The following is a 16,256-nucleotide window of genomic DNA, read 5'->3' on the forward strand; positions in this document are numbered from 1 at the left end:
GGGTATGTGGGAACTCTGCACCCCCTGCTCAGTTTTGCTATGACTCTAAAGCTGATCTAAAAAATAAAGTCAATTTTTTTAAAAATAAGGAAACCCTATATCCTTTAGCTATCACCCCAACCCCACATCCCACCAAACCTAAGCAACCATTAATTACCTTGTATTTCTTCTGCATGGTACAAATCTTTAACAAGGTTCCAGATGTATTATTAATAATAATTACCATTTATTAGGAGTTTAATAAGTGCAAACAGTTACATCATGTAACTTCATCTTCATGACAACTCTGAGGTTGACATTTATTGTCATCTCAAAACTGAGGATGTTGAAGCTTAAGACAGTTACTTGTAACATAGCCAGTAAATGGTGAAACTGCCATTCTGTGCCAGGTCTTTCATTCCAAATCTCATGACATATATTGTTAATAAACTAAAATTTGAAGCTATACAATCTCTATGAGAACTGTTACTAACATATTTTAAAATGAATTGGAAATGCTTAAGCCAGGGGTCCCCAAACTTTTTACACAGTGGGCCAGTTCACTGTCCCTCAGACTGTTGGAGGGCCGGACTATAAAAAAAAAACTATGAACAAATCCCTATGCACACTGCACATATCTTATTTTAAAGTAAAAAAACAAAACAGAAACAAATACAATATTTAAAATAAAGAACAAGTAAATTTAAATCAACAAACTGACCATTATTTCAATGGGAACTATGCTCCTCTCACCACCAATGAAAGAGGTGCCCCTTCCAGAAGTGTGGCGGGGGCCAGATAAATGGCCTCAGGGGGCTGCATGCAGCCCGCAGGCCGTAGTTTGGGGACCCCTGGCTTAAGCTGTTTAGTTTTGTTAGCTTGCTCATGAAACTTGCTGCAGGTTCCACATTCAATCTAGTCTACAGTATATATGGTTATACTTTCTTTTATATTCATCTTGCATTAAAATTTGTGGATTTTTTTTCTATTTTAAATAACTTAACCAACTGTAGGAACTAAGATAAGTTGTTTAATGTCTCCGAACCTCCATTTTTATCTACGGGTTAGAATAGGGTTTGATCGTGTTGTTATAAAGATTGAATGAAATAGTGCCTGTAAAATACTGTACTTAACACATTGCCTGGTACAAATGTTCTCAATAAACATTATAAATGGCATTTTATTATAGAGATTAAATGATCTATTACTTATAACTTATCAATTATTTACAAAACATTTTATTGAATTTATTGGGGTGACATTGGCTAATAAAATTATACAGGTCTCTGGTGTGCAATTCTATAATGCATTGTCTGTATATTGCATTGTGTGTTCACCACTCCAAGTCTCCCTCCATCACCATCTATCACCCCTCTATCCTACTCCACTTCCCCCACACCCCTTTTCTCTCCTTTAGTTCCTACACTGTTGTCTATGGCTGTAAGATTTTTTTCTTTGCTTAATTCCTTTACCTTGTTTACCCAGTGGAAATGGGTGTTGGGGAGCTGGTTGGTTAAAGATTAATTTTGACCTAGTAATTCTCATATCAATGAGTTTTACTTTTATCAGTAATAAATTTTTTACTATTATAGGAAATATTGTAATCCTTTTATAGCAATAAATCTTACTTATATTTGGACATCTTACTTCTTGGGCATTGAAGGTTTTTTTTTAATCTCTTAGTTTTTGTAATTATAAAAATAACACTAAATAATTACAATTGTGTGAAAGGAGGTAATATTTCTGTATCAATATGGAAAACCTAATTTTTAAAATTTAAATTTTAGGAAAGCTATAGAGCACTACATAGTATGATTTTATTTATCTCATATGTGTAAAACAAATTACATATTTATATTTGCTATATATATCTTAAATATTTATAGATAGTATTTGAAAAGATATAAAAGAAACCCCTAAGAGTGTAACTGTAAGAACCAGGGTAGGGCGGAAAGACTGTATATCTTTCTGTTCTGTTTCAAAGCTTTTTTCTTTTTAAAGTTTCTCTTTCCAGTCTTTTCACACTCTCACCTTTGTCTTTGTTTTCCTCACTCGTTTGTTTCTTTTTTTTAGTAGTCTGGTGTGTTTCTCTCCACATCCTTCATCAGGCTCACATAAATGTACAGCTATATACCATATAAGGAGCTTGGGGGGATAATTTCTTTTGTAAAAATAGAATTACACTATAGATATCTTTCTGGAACTTGCTTTTCTCATGATAGACTCCTGTTTCTTCAGATGGATATAGTTGATTCTTTTTGATAGCTGTGTATCATGTATACCATAATGTAATGGGCTTCTTATTGGTGGAAGTTGTTGATTTTTTCTTTTTTGCTGTAGCAAATAATACTGTGGTTTATATCCTTATACATTTATCTTTGTGCATTTGTGTAATATATCTGTAGGAGATGAATCAGAATTCTATGTATTAAAGTGTTTGATACTGCCATTTGTCTGTTGGAAAGTTTATACCATTTCAACAGCAATGTACGCAATAACTTAAATCCTTTAAATATTATTCCTCTCCCAAAAGAGCTTAGTAGAATGGCTGGTTCCAGATCTGTGGCAGGTAAAGGATAAATTCAGCATAGGACATCTTGTGCCAAAAAACATGGGAAATCCTGAAAGACTAATGGGTTCCTGTCAAAGCGAATTGTTTGAAGGGAATTGTGATGTAGAATGATCTTCTAATTACCTAAAGATGTTTCATCATTTCATACTCTCACCCGCATGTACCCTGTTTATTCTTTTCAGTCAATTCTTACCTGTTGTCTTTCTTTTATTACCCAGTAGTGGGAAATGAGGCAAAAGGAAAAAATATTTTTCTAGCTCTTCTTTTTCCTCACTTTAAACTGGATTGGTCTTTTTTAATAGGCAGTTGCAGAATCTTCAAAACTTGAGAATTCTCTGGTTCTTTTCCAAAGAGAGCACTTAGAAATAATAATATACTTAAAAAAACACCCAAGTTACTCATAGAATATGGAAGGTACTACAGGTTAAGGGATTTCAAATGGATTTTTTTCCCCTTAAGTGAGAAGCAGGGAGGCAGAGAGACAGACTCCTGTATGCACCCAAACCAGGACCAGGATCTACCTGGCAAGTCCCCTATGGGACAATGCTCTGCCCATCTTAGGCCATTTCTCCATTGCTCAGCAACCGAGCTATTTTAGTGCCTAAGTCCAGGCCATGGAGCCATCCTAGCTCCCGGGGTCAACTTACTCCAACTGAGCCATGGCTACAGGAGGGGAAGAGAGAGATAGAGAGAAAGAAGGGAGAGGGGGAGGGGTGAAGAACATGGTCACATCTCATGTGTGTCCTGACTGCAAATCGAACCTAGGATATCCACACACTGGGCCAAAGCTCTATCGCTAAGCCAACCGGCCAGGGCCAGATTTTCTTTTATAGAACATAAACAGTGAAGTAACAACTCCTAAGGGATTGGGAAGGAAATTTTTATTCAGGCTGTGAAGGGAATATTGAAATTATTACATCATAGCAAAAATCCTCCTAGGGATATGGCTCGCATAACAGGGCCATAATTGTATCCCCATAAGAAGCGACTTTCTTAAAGACTGTGTTCTAGGCAAATGTGTATAGTTTTAGTATCCTCAAACAAGGAAAAACAAATTCATTGGAAGACCTTCCCTCTTAAGGAAATGTGGTCAAACCTGTTTATAAGTAGCTTTATTAAAATCTTTAATTGTTGGCAAGCCAAAATATTGCCAGTGTGAAAATTATTATTCATGTTCTAGACAGCTGCTCAGGAAGCAATCCTGCATGCATCTGGAAATGGCACAACTTTGCGATCTAAGGACTACTGTATGTTCTATAACCCTCACTGGACAACTCTCTCAAGTACCCTAGAAAATGCAGTAAGTAAATCACAGTTACTGTTTATTTGTAAACATAAAAATAATGAAAGGTGAAATAAGTGATTATTATGTTTTAGTGTAAGAACTAGTAGTATATGATTAATAAATCATAATTATTTTACTGCTTTAGCTTAAATATTTTTCTCTCTGTGGGTAAAACAACTTAGGGAATTTTAAAATACTCTAAAGGCTGATAGTAATAAAATATTTTTAATTTAAAAGAACATTCTATGAAAATAGTAGATACGTTGTCACTAAATGCAGCATTTAGGGTAATTTTTTATCATGTTAAAGACATTTCTTCTTTTCAGACTTCCAGTAGTTTGATGAATCTGACTTCCATACCACTGTGCAACGTTTCTGATATTCCTCCTGATGGAATAAAGAACAAAGCAGTCGTGGTGCAGTGGGGAAGCTGCCATTTTCTTGAAAAAGCCCGAGTTGCACAAAGAGGAGGTGCTGAAGCATTGTTGGTTGCCAATAACAGTGTCCTTGTAAGTTATAAAAAGATAACTTCTTTTGAGCTCATGATATCCAGTTTCACAGGTTGAGCTAACATCTTTGTGTGTGGCTTAGGGTCTAAGTTTTGAATAATCTCATGGTAAGATTCTTTTTAAATAAACATTCTGGTTATGATAGACCAGGGGTTGGGAACCTATGGCTCGTGAGCCAGATGTGGCTCTTTTGATGGCTGCATCTGGCTTGCAGACAAATCTTTAATAATAATATTAAAAATATAAAACATTCTCACATTACAATTCATTCATTTCCTACCACTCATGTTCATGGTTGTGGGTGGTTGGAGCCAGTCACAGCTGTCCTCCAGAACAACACCAAATTTTTATTGGATTTATTGGATAATGAGTAACGTACATGGGTCGTTGTGACGTCAGGAAGTAAACTTTCCTCCTTTTAATTAAGTAGTCAGCTAGCTAATTGCAGAAACCCTTTTGACAAAGAAGATGGCTAAAAGAAAAAAAGATGAGGAGTATCATACTTTTCAGCAGGAATGGACAGAGGAATTCACCTTTGTGGAGAGAGCAGGTTCTGCAGTGTGTCTAATATGCAATGATAAAATTGCATCGATGAAACAGTCAAATATAAAGCAGCACTTCGACACACACCATACTACATTTGCATCGAAATATCCAGCAGGGGACAGCAGGAAGAAAGCATGTCAAGAGCTACTGTGTAGAGTGCAAGCTAGTCAGCATCAACTCTGTGTTTGGACCCAACAAGGTGACTGGAATTCAGCCAGCTTTGCTGGTGCTTTAGCAATTGTGAGAAACGGAAAGCCATTCACAGATGGGGAGTATGCCAAAACATTCATGCTTGATATTGCCAATGAACTTTTTAATGACTTTTTGGATAAAGACAAGATAATCAAACGAATAAAAGAGACTCCTCTTTTGGCAAGAACTGTTCACGATCATAATACCATCATGATGGCAAATCAAACTGAGGCAACACAAGTGAAGGACATAAATGCAGCACCATTCTTTTCTCTCGCTTTGGATGAGTCAACAGACGTAAGCCATTTATCCCAGTTCAGCGTGATTGCAAGGTATGCTGTCGGTTACAACTGCGTGAGGAAAGTCTTGCTGTTTTGTCTATGAAAGAGACAACAAGAGGGGAGGATTTATTCAAGTCTTTCACTGAGTTTGCTAAAGGAAAAAAATCTACCAATAGATAAACTTATTTCAGTGTGTACTGATGGTGCTCTGTGCGTGGTGGGGAAAAACAGAAGATTCATAGCACTTCTTCCTGAACATGAAAAGAGACCCATCCTAAGTTTTCACTGCATCCTACATCAGGAGGCGCTTTGTGCTAGGATGTGTGGCGAGCAGCTTGGTGAGGTGATGTCACTGGTCATTCAGGTGGTCGACTTTACTGTTGCCCGAGCTTTAAATGATCACCAGTTTAAAACACTGCTGGATGAAGTTGGGAATAATTATCCTGGTCTGCTTCTGCACAGCAATGTGTGTTGGTTGTCAAGAGGGAAGGTGCTCAGCCGTTTCTCAGCTTATCTGAGTGAAATCCGGACTTCTCTTGAAATGAAAAATGTCGAGCATCCTGAGTTAGCTAACACTGAGTGGCTCCTGAAGTTCTACTATCTCGTGGACATGAATGAACATCTGAACCAGCTCAATGTGAAAATGCAAGGCGTTGGAAATACAGTCTTATCCCTTCAACAAGCAGTGTTTGCATTTGAAAACAAGCTGGAACTCTTCATCGCTGGCATTGAAACAGGTCATTTACTACACTTTGAAAAACTGGGAGAGTTTAAAGATGCATGCACAGCAAGTGACCCTGCTCAACTTCTTGATCTCCAGTAGCTAGCAGGCTTCACATCTAATCTCCTGCAGTCATTCAAAGTGCGCTTTGGAGAATTTCATGAGCATACTCGTCTTTTTAAATTCATCACCCATCCACACGAGTGTGCAGTGGACAGTGCCGACCTGAGTTACATCCCTGGTGTCTCCGTCAGAGATTTTGAGCTACAAGCTACTGACCTGAAGGCCTCAGACATGTGGGTGAATAAGTTCAAGTCGCTGAATGAAGATTTGGAAAGACTTGCACTACAGCAAGCAGAGTTGGCGAGCAAACACAAGTGGGGAGAAATGAAAAAACTTCAACCCACAGACTAAGTTTATTGTCAAAACTTGGAATGCGCTTCCCATCACATACCACACACTGCAGCGTGTGAGCATTGCTGTACTGACCATGTTTGGCTCTACATAGGCATGTGAGCAATCTTTCTCACATCTAAAGAATGTTAAGACCAACCTACGATCACATTTAACAGATGGAAGTCTCAACGCCTGCATGAAGCTTAACCTTCCCACGTATCAACCAGACTACAAAGCCATCAGCAAAACCATGCAGCACCAGAAGTCGCATTAATGGTAAGAAGTACTTTATTCATCATTGGTTAGCAACAGCATAACAACGTTATTAAAAAGAATTCAGAGACTTATTGTACTTTAAAAGTGTTGGTCTTACATAAAATGCACACATTTACTTGTATTTAGTGTTAAACATATTGTATGGCCCTCATGGAATTACATTTTAAAATATGTGGCGTTCATGGCTCTCTCAGCCAAAAAGGTTCCCGACCCCTGTGATAGACATTTAATTGGAAAACTTAGTTTCTTTTCTATTACTAAAGTAAATAAGTCTTTATTAGAAACACACACACATAAACACACACACACATATGTACTGGTATGTGTGTTACATGTATATGATTTACCTGTGTATATTAGTTTGAGAACTCTTGTTATAATATTAAGAACATATGAAAATTGTTTTATAACTTTAAAAAGATGTAATATTATATTTAATGGAATAATTTGAATTTTATTCTGTAAATATATTAGTATTTTATATGTTTTCATAATATGTTTTTTCTTTTAGTTTCCTCCCTCAGGGAATAAATCTGAATTTTATGATGTGGAAATACCGATTGCATTTATAACCCACAAAGACGTTAAAGATATGAAGCAGGTAAATTAGTAATTACATATTAGACAAAATTCATAAATAGTACAACTCTTTATTTTTAACCACTGATATTTAATTTAAGTTATTATACATGCTCCACTTGCTAACAAGAAGCTATAAACACCTGCCAAGTCTTTACTTGGGAAGCATTCACCTACCATTTAGCACAAAGTGTTTCAGAGCCCTGACTTTAGGAGATATTTGTTTTGATTTCTTTAAAAATTTTCTCATTGTGTGGAACATTGCACTTTCAAGATTTAATAAAACAAAATATAGCCTCATAATTTTGACAAGAGTGTATATCATGTTGTCAAAACTAGTTCTAGTGTTCTTGACTGTCTGGTATATAGTATCCATCCCGAAGTGAAATTGGAATATTGCTGCCATAGCTGCAGGAGGGAAGAAAACTAATTCCAGTGTTTAAACTTTTCATTTTTCTGCCTTTCAGACTCTTGGAGATAACATTACTGTGAAAATGTATTCTCCGTCGTGGCCTAACTTTGACTATACTATGGTGGTTATTTTTGCAATTTCTGTGTTCACTGTGGCCTTAGGAGGATACTGGAGTGGACTAATTGAACTGTAAGCTTAATTAAACTTCAGTGTTTTTTGTGATAAATGGTTAAAAATTATTGTTTGAAATCATTTTAATCCTGTAACAATATTAAAAATTCCACCTGACCTCAGAGTATCGTTCCATTAAGATCTGGTTGCAGTTTGTCCTCATACAGGTCATTTAACTTTTCACTGAGAAAGGGTCATAGGCTCCTGGCAGAGAAACACTGACATTCCATCAAAGACTCTTAAATTAAGCTGTTTCATTATCACTCCCAGGAAAGACAAAGATACTTAGTATCCTAACATGCCGATTTTTTTCAGTTGGAAGAAAATAAGCAAGAAGTGGGGAGTTTTTAGCTCCTTTCGAGTTGAGTCATTACAGTGTGACCTCATCATTCTTTTCAGTGCTTTAGGAATTCTATAGATATTTTAAATGCCCATATGTAAACTTAAATGTAGAAATGTCAAATGTACATAAAATTTGGATTTCTCTATTTAATAACAACCTAAACCCAGTATTCTTATAGTTATATATCTTTGGCTCTAGACTGGTGCAGGCAAATAGTAGAGAAAGATCAGTTCATATTTATAACTCTGAATTTAAAAAATGTGTTCAGAGCATTTCCTTTCATCCATAAAGGGCAATATATTCACCTTATGAATTAATTGATCTCTAGATTTTATTAAAAATGGCTTATTTGCAACTAAATGAAACTAATAAACGTATTTGTAATTTCTGGAAATAGTAAAATTTGATTGACTTACATCAAGAGAGAAATCTTAGGTTTTAACAAATGTAGGTTCCTGGAGTATTGATATTTAAATGTTTTACAAATTTGGAAAACATGTTTCAACATATATCACTCACATGTTTTAATGTAAACATTGTTTTTCATATGTATATGCACATTATTTTTTTAGCGAGGGGGGGGACAGACAGACAGGAAAGGATAGAGATGAGAAGCATCAACTAATAGTTGCGGCACTTTAGTTGTTCATTGATTGCTTTCTCATATGTGCCTTGACGGTGGGGGGGCCTCCAGCGGAGCCAGTGACCACTTGCTCAAGCCAATGACCTTTGGGCTCAAGCCAGCAACCATGGGGTCATGTCTATGGTCCCATGCTCAAGCCAGCAAATGCGTGCTTGAACTGGTGAGCCCACGCTTAAGCCAGCAACTTGGGGTTTTGAACCTGGGTCCTCACCATCCCAGGCGGACACTCTATTCACTGCACCACTGCCTGGCCAGGCAGCATTGTTTTTTCTTCATTAATATTAATCTTTATAAAGCATAGAATGTAAGAAGATTTCCAATTGTTTGCTAGATTATTTGTTGAAACTATAAATAATTATCTAAAAGGTACTGACTCATTAAAACTCTTTTCCCATTTAATATAGATTCACCCTGTACTTCTATTACTATGTAAGTTGTTTCTTTAGAGTAGTGCTTCTCAAACTGTAATGTGCATACAAACTGTTTTGAGATCTCATTAAAATAGAAGTTCAGATTTAGGAGGCTTGGGGTGGGACTGAGATGCTGCATTTCTAACAAGCTACCAAGGGATTTTCCTGGCCCATAGACCACTCTGTGAGTTAGCAAGGCAGGCTTCATATACATGTAAGGGAAGGTTCTTCCTCAAGAAGATAGTGATGGGAGAGGACTACATATACGCTTTTTTATTCATAAAACGTCATGATAGGCAGAAACAAAGAATTTGTTGTCTTCGATAGCCAGGTTAGGAAAGGAGATGTTCTTTACCTGTAAGCTTATGGATTTTAAAATTGAGCTGGCTGAATATAAGAGTAAGATAAAGGTAGAAAAAGTAAGTGCATTTGTGTTTGGGGTAGGGGTGGGGTGACAGTATAAAGAAAGAATATGAATCAGTGATAAAAAAGGAAAATCTCTGGGAAAGTAGAATTATTAAGAACATAAGGATTAGCATTTAGTAAGTAAAGATTAAGACTGAAAGAGAAGGGGAGAGAGAATAAGGTTTAGAGAAGGGGAATTTTGATCAGAACAGGATCTCACAACCCAGAATTACCCTGCCAAATGCAAGGTGGACCTTATGCAAAAGGGAACGATACCTTGGTTCCATAGAAAGACTTTTCAGGAGAGACTTCAAGTCCTATTATAATGAGCTCACTGGTCCTCAAGCTTCATAAACTGGAGATGGCATGGAAGAAAGCTTAGGTTCCCCCATTGCATGTGGCTCTTGAGAAATGTTTGTATTTATTTATTTTATTGATTTTTAAAGAGAGAGGAAGCAACTCATAGTTGTTTCACTTTAGTTGTTCATTGATTGCTTGTCATATGTGCCTTCACCAGGTAAGCCCAGGGTTCAAACTGGCGACCTCAGCGTTCTAGGTTGACGCTTTATATCCATTGTGCCACCACAGGCCAGGCTTGAGAAATTAAAGAGTACAATTTTTTAAAAAGACAAATTATAGTATTTTTTTTTGTATTTTTCTGAAGCTGGAAACGGGGAGAGACAGTCAGACAGACTCCCGCACGCGCCCGACCAGGATCCACCTGGCACGCCCACCAGGGGCGATGCTCTGCCCACCAGGGGGCGATTCTCTGCCCCTCTGGGGCATTGCTCTGCCGCGACCAGAGCCACTCTAGCGCCTGGGGCAGAGGCCAAGGAGCCATCCCCAGCGCCCGGGCCATCTTTGCTCCAATGGAGCCTTGGCTGCAGGAGGGGAAGAGAGAGACAGAGAGGAAGGAGGGGGGTGTGGAGAAGCAAATGGGCGCTTCTCCTATGTGCCCTGGCCGGGAATCGAACCCATGTCCCCCGCACGCCAGGCCGATGCTCTACCGCTGAGCCAACCGGCCAGGGCAAATTATAGTATTTTAATGCAATATAAATCTAGTATATGTTTTCTCTTCAAGAAATTGCCTGGTGCTTTTTTTTTTTAATGAAAAGAAGGTAGGCAGAGAGACAGACTCCCACATGTGCCCTGAATGGGTTCCACCTGACAAGCCCCCTATGGGGCAATACTCTGCCTATCTGGGGCCATTGCAACATTGCTGGACAACCAAGCTATTTTAGTGCCTGAGGCAAGATCATGGAGCCATTCTCAGCGCCTGGGGCCAACTTGCTCCTTTGAACCATGACTACAGGAGGAGAAGAGAGAGAGAGAAGGAAGGAAGAGGGGGAAGGATGGAGAAACAGATAGATGATTCCCCTGTGTGGCCTGACCAGGAATCGAACCCAGGACTTCCACACGCCAGGCCAGTGCTCTACCACTGAGCCAACCAGCCAGGGCTGCCTGGTGCTTTCTATTTCATTGAGTACGAATATATAAATCTTTTATAATTATGGCTTACATGTGTATTCTGATTTAAAAAATATGTCTTTAAATGCATCTGTTTGTAATGAGAGATATCATAGGTTGGCACATTTTCCCACTTGGGTATTACTTTTATTGAAACTTACATTAATAGCCCTGTAGCTCTACAGTTTTAGGGAGGTGCTTGTGTGTCTTTCCCCAAATTCCCTTCTCTTATCTCAGATAGCCTTCCTAAAGTCCTTTCCTGGGTCAAGGCACATACAAGAATCAGCCAGTGAAAGCATAAATAAATGAAACAACAAATTGACTTCTCTTTTTCTCTTTTTCAAAATAAATAAATAAATGAAAAAAGTTAATGGTTGCCTAACCAGGTGGTGGTGCAGGAGACAGAGCGTTGACCTGGGACCCTGAGGAACAAGGTTTGAATTCCCAAGGTCTCCAGCTTAAGCACAGGCTCATATGACTTGAGCACAGGCTTACCAGCTTGAGCACAGGGTCGCCAGCTTGAGCTTGGGATCATAGACATGAGCCCGTGGTCACTGGCTTGAGCCCAAAGATTGCTGGCTTGAAGCCCAAGGTCACTGGCTTGAGCCCAAGTTCTCTGAGCAAGGCGTCACTGGTTCAGCTGGAGCCCCCTGGTCAAGGTACAAATGAGAAAGCAATCAGTGAACAACTAAGGTGCCGTGACTACGAGTTGATGCTTCTTATCTCTTTTCCTTCCTATCTGTCCTCTCTCTCTCACTAAAAAAACAAACAAACAAAAAAGCCTGACCAGGTAGTGGTGCAGTGGATAGAGTTTTGGACTGGGATGCGGAAAGACCCAGATTCAAGACCCCGAGGTCGCCAGCTTGAGCGTGGGCTCATCTGCTTTGAGTCAAGCTCACCAGCTTGGACCCAAGGTCGCTTACTTGAGCAAGGGGTTACTCGGTCTATTGAAGGCTCACGTCAAGGCACATGTGAGAAAGCAATCAATGAACAACTAAGGTGTCGCAACAAATAACTGATGATTAATGCTTCTCATCTCTCTCCATTCCTGTCTGTCCCTATCTATCCCTCTCTCTGACTCTCTCTCTCTGTCTCTGTAAAAAAAACAAACAAACAAAAAACCCCAAAAGTGGTTAATAACTATCTATGGGGGGTAGAATAATAGAGTTTTACTTTCTGGATTAAATATTTCTTTTTCCTTTTAAGTGTATTACTTTATAATCAATAACAAATTTAAGTTGGTGTTAAAGATTTTAAAAATAACTGTACCTGGAAGAAATTTGCTGAAGTTCCTGTGTGTGTTTATTCAGGGAAAACATGAAGGCAATGACAAACACTGAAGATAGAGAAATGAGGAGAAAGAAGGAAGAATATTTAACATTTAGTCCTCCAACAGTTGTACTATTTGTGGTCATGTGCTGTGTTATAATGGTCTTACTTTATTTCTTCTACAAATGGTTGGGTAAGAAGTTATATTTTATGGTTATTTTTAGCATGTAATCTTTTCACTTATTTTGCCAGATTTATCTTTTTCCTCTAAGGTATTCTACCTGGAACACTTAAAGGAATAATTAAAAAGTGATATTAACTTTAAATTGTTGGAAATGTTAGGTCCCTATTACTCAGAGATTAAAAAAAAAAATTCCAGTTGAACTCTTGAGATAAGAACTCTTCATGGATGACTTGAAAGAATTGCTCTGGCCTCTAAATTTCCCTCTCTGCAGATAAAGCATAAAATCCTGATGTCTAAAGAGCAGGCTAAGGACTTCTTGGTGGCTATATTTAGTTTCCTGAAATAGAAGACTATTCAAATTACTGATTTATTGTCTTTGCTTACCCCCAAAGTATAGTTAGTTAGTTTATTTGTTTATTTATTTATTTTGTCAGTTTGCAACTCAAGATGTTGGATTAGTTGAATTTTGTTTTACTGATAACAGTTAGAGTCATACTACTTCTAAAGACACACAGCCTGTGGTCTGATACTTTTTCCTGTAGGTAAGTAGGGGTAAGAACATACTGTCTTGTCCAGGCCCTGGACATTCTTCTTAATTGTCTGAGAGGATGGAAATTTGCCATCTCTGGCTGATATACAGCACAAAGAGGAGATGGTAAGACCAGGAAAAGGGGATGTGTGCCTGATGAGAACTAGCAAAAACACTTTGTAAAAACCACCAAAGGCTACAATGCTTATTTGGAAATATTAGAGTAATTTTCCAGACTAGAAAACTGAGGCCCTGAGGTTAGTTTCAGCTTATTTGATTTCTCATGTCCAGTGGCAGAAATTTAAAAAATCTGACCAATGACATATAGTTCCTATTAGAAAAGTATTTTGCTTTGAATATGACTGATACATCAATCTGTTTCTGGGAGAGTGGGTTCTAGAGTGTTATTTGTATTATGTTGTAATTTTTCTATTTTAATAGCCTTTGATTGTTTGTATCTATCCCTTAGTCAATTTTTTTTTTATAGAAAATAAGAGGTTCCTGTACACTGTCCTAAAACATGTTTTAATTTTTGGTGAGATATTTCCATAAGCTGATAGCTCTTTTAAAAGTTGACTCTGTTTATAAATGTAATTTTTGATGTAGGAGAAAAATCATTAAACCTCAAGGTTATCCCAGGACATGGGATTTAAATATAACTCCATGATTATCTTATGTGATACTGTAATATTTAATTCCAAATGGTTTCTTATGGCTAAATATGCTGACTTTTTTTAGTATCTCAAATAATGAGACTATACTACATTGCTAAGATTCTCCTTACTATATATCTTATGATTGTCATGCTCAAGGAAGTAACTAAAGACAGTTATATTAACCAAACTCTTTTCTATGCCCAGTTATTTTCTTAGCTATAGTATGACACTAAATGAGACACCGAAAATCTGTTTGAGTTTCAAGAGCCTGATTTCTACCAGTGTTTTAAAACTTGGATTGGAAACCTTTCATGGATGATCTACCAATCTTTACTTGGCAATCTTTGGCTATCTTACTATCTATAATACCATATGTAACCAATAGATAAAATAACAACAAATAACAGATAAAACTTATTATGTGCCAGACACTGTTGTAAGCATTTTATACATAGTAACTTATATAAATTCTCACAATAATCCTGACATGGGTATTATTACATTTCATATTTTAAAGATGAGACTCAAGGGACTAAAAAGTAATTTGTTCAAAACCGTCAGTTAAGAAGTAGCTCTCCCTGATTTACTGTCTTTAGATTACTTTCTCTTACCTGCAGAACAGTAATAGTTTTCTGCAATTTAGTGGAATTTGAAAAATTTAGGTAAAATTTGTTTTTCTGTTGTCAAATTTTGATTAGGAGATGAATATTTTTTATTTTAGAATATAATAATCCTCCCCCATTTGAACAACAAAGAAATCATGTTTTTAATTTTAAAGAATTCTCAAATAATATAGCTATTATAGAAGAACACTTGCCAATTTTGACTGCCTTAGTATTGTATCATAACAAAGAGGTTTGTTTAAATGGATTTGGTTTTACCACAGGTCAAATTATAGATAAATTCTACCTTAGGAAAATATAGATAGTGTGGCTAATGTCTAAGGTGTCAGTTCTCATTTCTAAGCTGCATTTAAAAAAATCTTTATAATGGTTTATTAATTCTTCCATTTCTTACATTAAAATTACATTTTCATACATGTCTGCAGCTCACTTCATAGAACTTTTTTTTTTAGGGTGAGAGGCAGGGAGCTAGTCATGCAGACTCCGACATGCACCCTGACCAGGACCCACCCAACTACATCTTGGGTTGATGCTCAAGTACCAAGCTATTTTTAGCACCTGAGGCTGATGCACTCCAACGGAGCTATACTCAGAGCCTGGGCCACTCAGTTGAGCCAGTGGCTGTGGGAGTGGAAGAGGGAGAGGGAGGAGGACAGAAGCAGATGGTCGCTTCTCCTGTGTGCCCTGACCGAGAATCAAACCCAGGACATCCACACGCTGGGCCGACACTATCTAGTGAGCCACCAGCCATTGGCCCATAGAACTATTTACCATAACAAACATGTCAGTATGAATCATTGAATGATAGTAAATGCAGAGCCAGTCCCTTAAGCAACCTTACCAGTGTACAATGGAACTAAAACTACAAAATACTCTTAAAACTCAAAGACCAAAATATTTTTGGTCAGTTTAGTAACCAATTCAGATTATAATATGGTCATTGCATTGAAAGTATCATGAACCAAGAGAAAGCTAAAGAATTAATACTACTGTGTAAATATCTTCTTGTTATATTTTTTCCTGTTCTCATATAACTGTGTTTTTTTTCTAGTTTATGTTATGATAGCAATTTTCTGCATAGCCTCCGCGATGAGTCTGTACAACTGTCTGGTTGCACTGATTTCTACGATACCATATGGACAGTGCGCGTACGTATCTCTTATGAGGAATTCTGTAATGTTGGTTTTTGTCATTTAAGACAATACAAGAAAAAGTAGGAGTCTTATATTAAACCTGTGCAGTTCACATACATGTGGCTATTTAAATTTAAATTAAGATTAAATAAAGTTAAAATGTGTATCCTTAGTCTTAGCCACGTTATTTCATGTGCTAAATAGCTACATGATGCTAATGGCTGCTGTATTGAATGGTACCAATATGGAATATTTTTTATCATCACAGAAAGTTCCATTTAACTGATAAACATTTTATTTTATTACATTTTACTTAAAATAAAGACTTTTAAATTGGTATTTCAATAGCTTTCTTGTGGCTGTGGTTAACATTTGTCATTTCTCATATTAACTGAACATTTTATTTCATCTGCAGGGTAAACTAACCTGTTTCCACTTGGGTTTTTTTTTCTTTATTTTAGGATTGTGTGTTGTGGCAAAAGCATTGAAGTGAGACGTATCTTTCTCTCTGGACTATGCATAGCAGTAACTGCTGTTTGGGCCGTGTTTAGAAATGAAGACAGGTATAAACACTTGATTTATTTGCTTTTAGGTTACAGATGGATTATTTTATGTCTTGCCCTGATAGTTATTCATTGTCATTATTATGCAAGTTTTTGCTTTTATCCAAGAATA

The 16,256-nt window shown here is 37.2% G+C and overlaps 1 protein-coding gene across 3 annotated transcripts in view; it reads left to right on the forward strand.

Annotated features, from left to right (window-relative positions):
* SPPL2A (signal peptide peptidase like 2A) overlaps positions 1–16,256 on the forward strand; it is a 66,435-nt gene that overhangs the window by 16,635 nt on the left and 33,544 nt on the right. For all 3 annotated transcript variants that reach the window (XM_066276392.1, XM_066276390.1, XM_066276393.1), the window contains exons 2-8: positions 3,732–3,851; positions 4,163–4,345; positions 7,269–7,358; positions 7,804–7,937; positions 12,498–12,649; positions 15,500–15,596; positions 16,043–16,144. In XM_066276392.1, the coding sequence (XP_066132489.1) occupies positions 3,732–3,851; positions 4,163–4,345; positions 7,269–7,358; positions 7,804–7,937; positions 12,498–12,649; positions 15,500–15,596; positions 16,043–16,144 (878 nt within the window). The remainder of the gene's footprint in view (positions 1–3,731; positions 3,852–4,162; positions 4,346–7,268; positions 7,359–7,803; positions 7,938–12,497; positions 12,650–15,499; positions 15,597–16,042; positions 16,145–16,256) is intronic.

The sequence above is a fragment of the Saccopteryx bilineata genome, chromosome 4 (genome assembly GCF_036850765.1).
Source record: "Saccopteryx bilineata isolate mSacBil1 chromosome 4, mSacBil1_pri_phased_curated, whole genome shotgun sequence".
NCBI lineage: Eukaryota > Metazoa > Chordata > Mammalia > Chiroptera > Emballonuridae > Saccopteryx > Saccopteryx bilineata.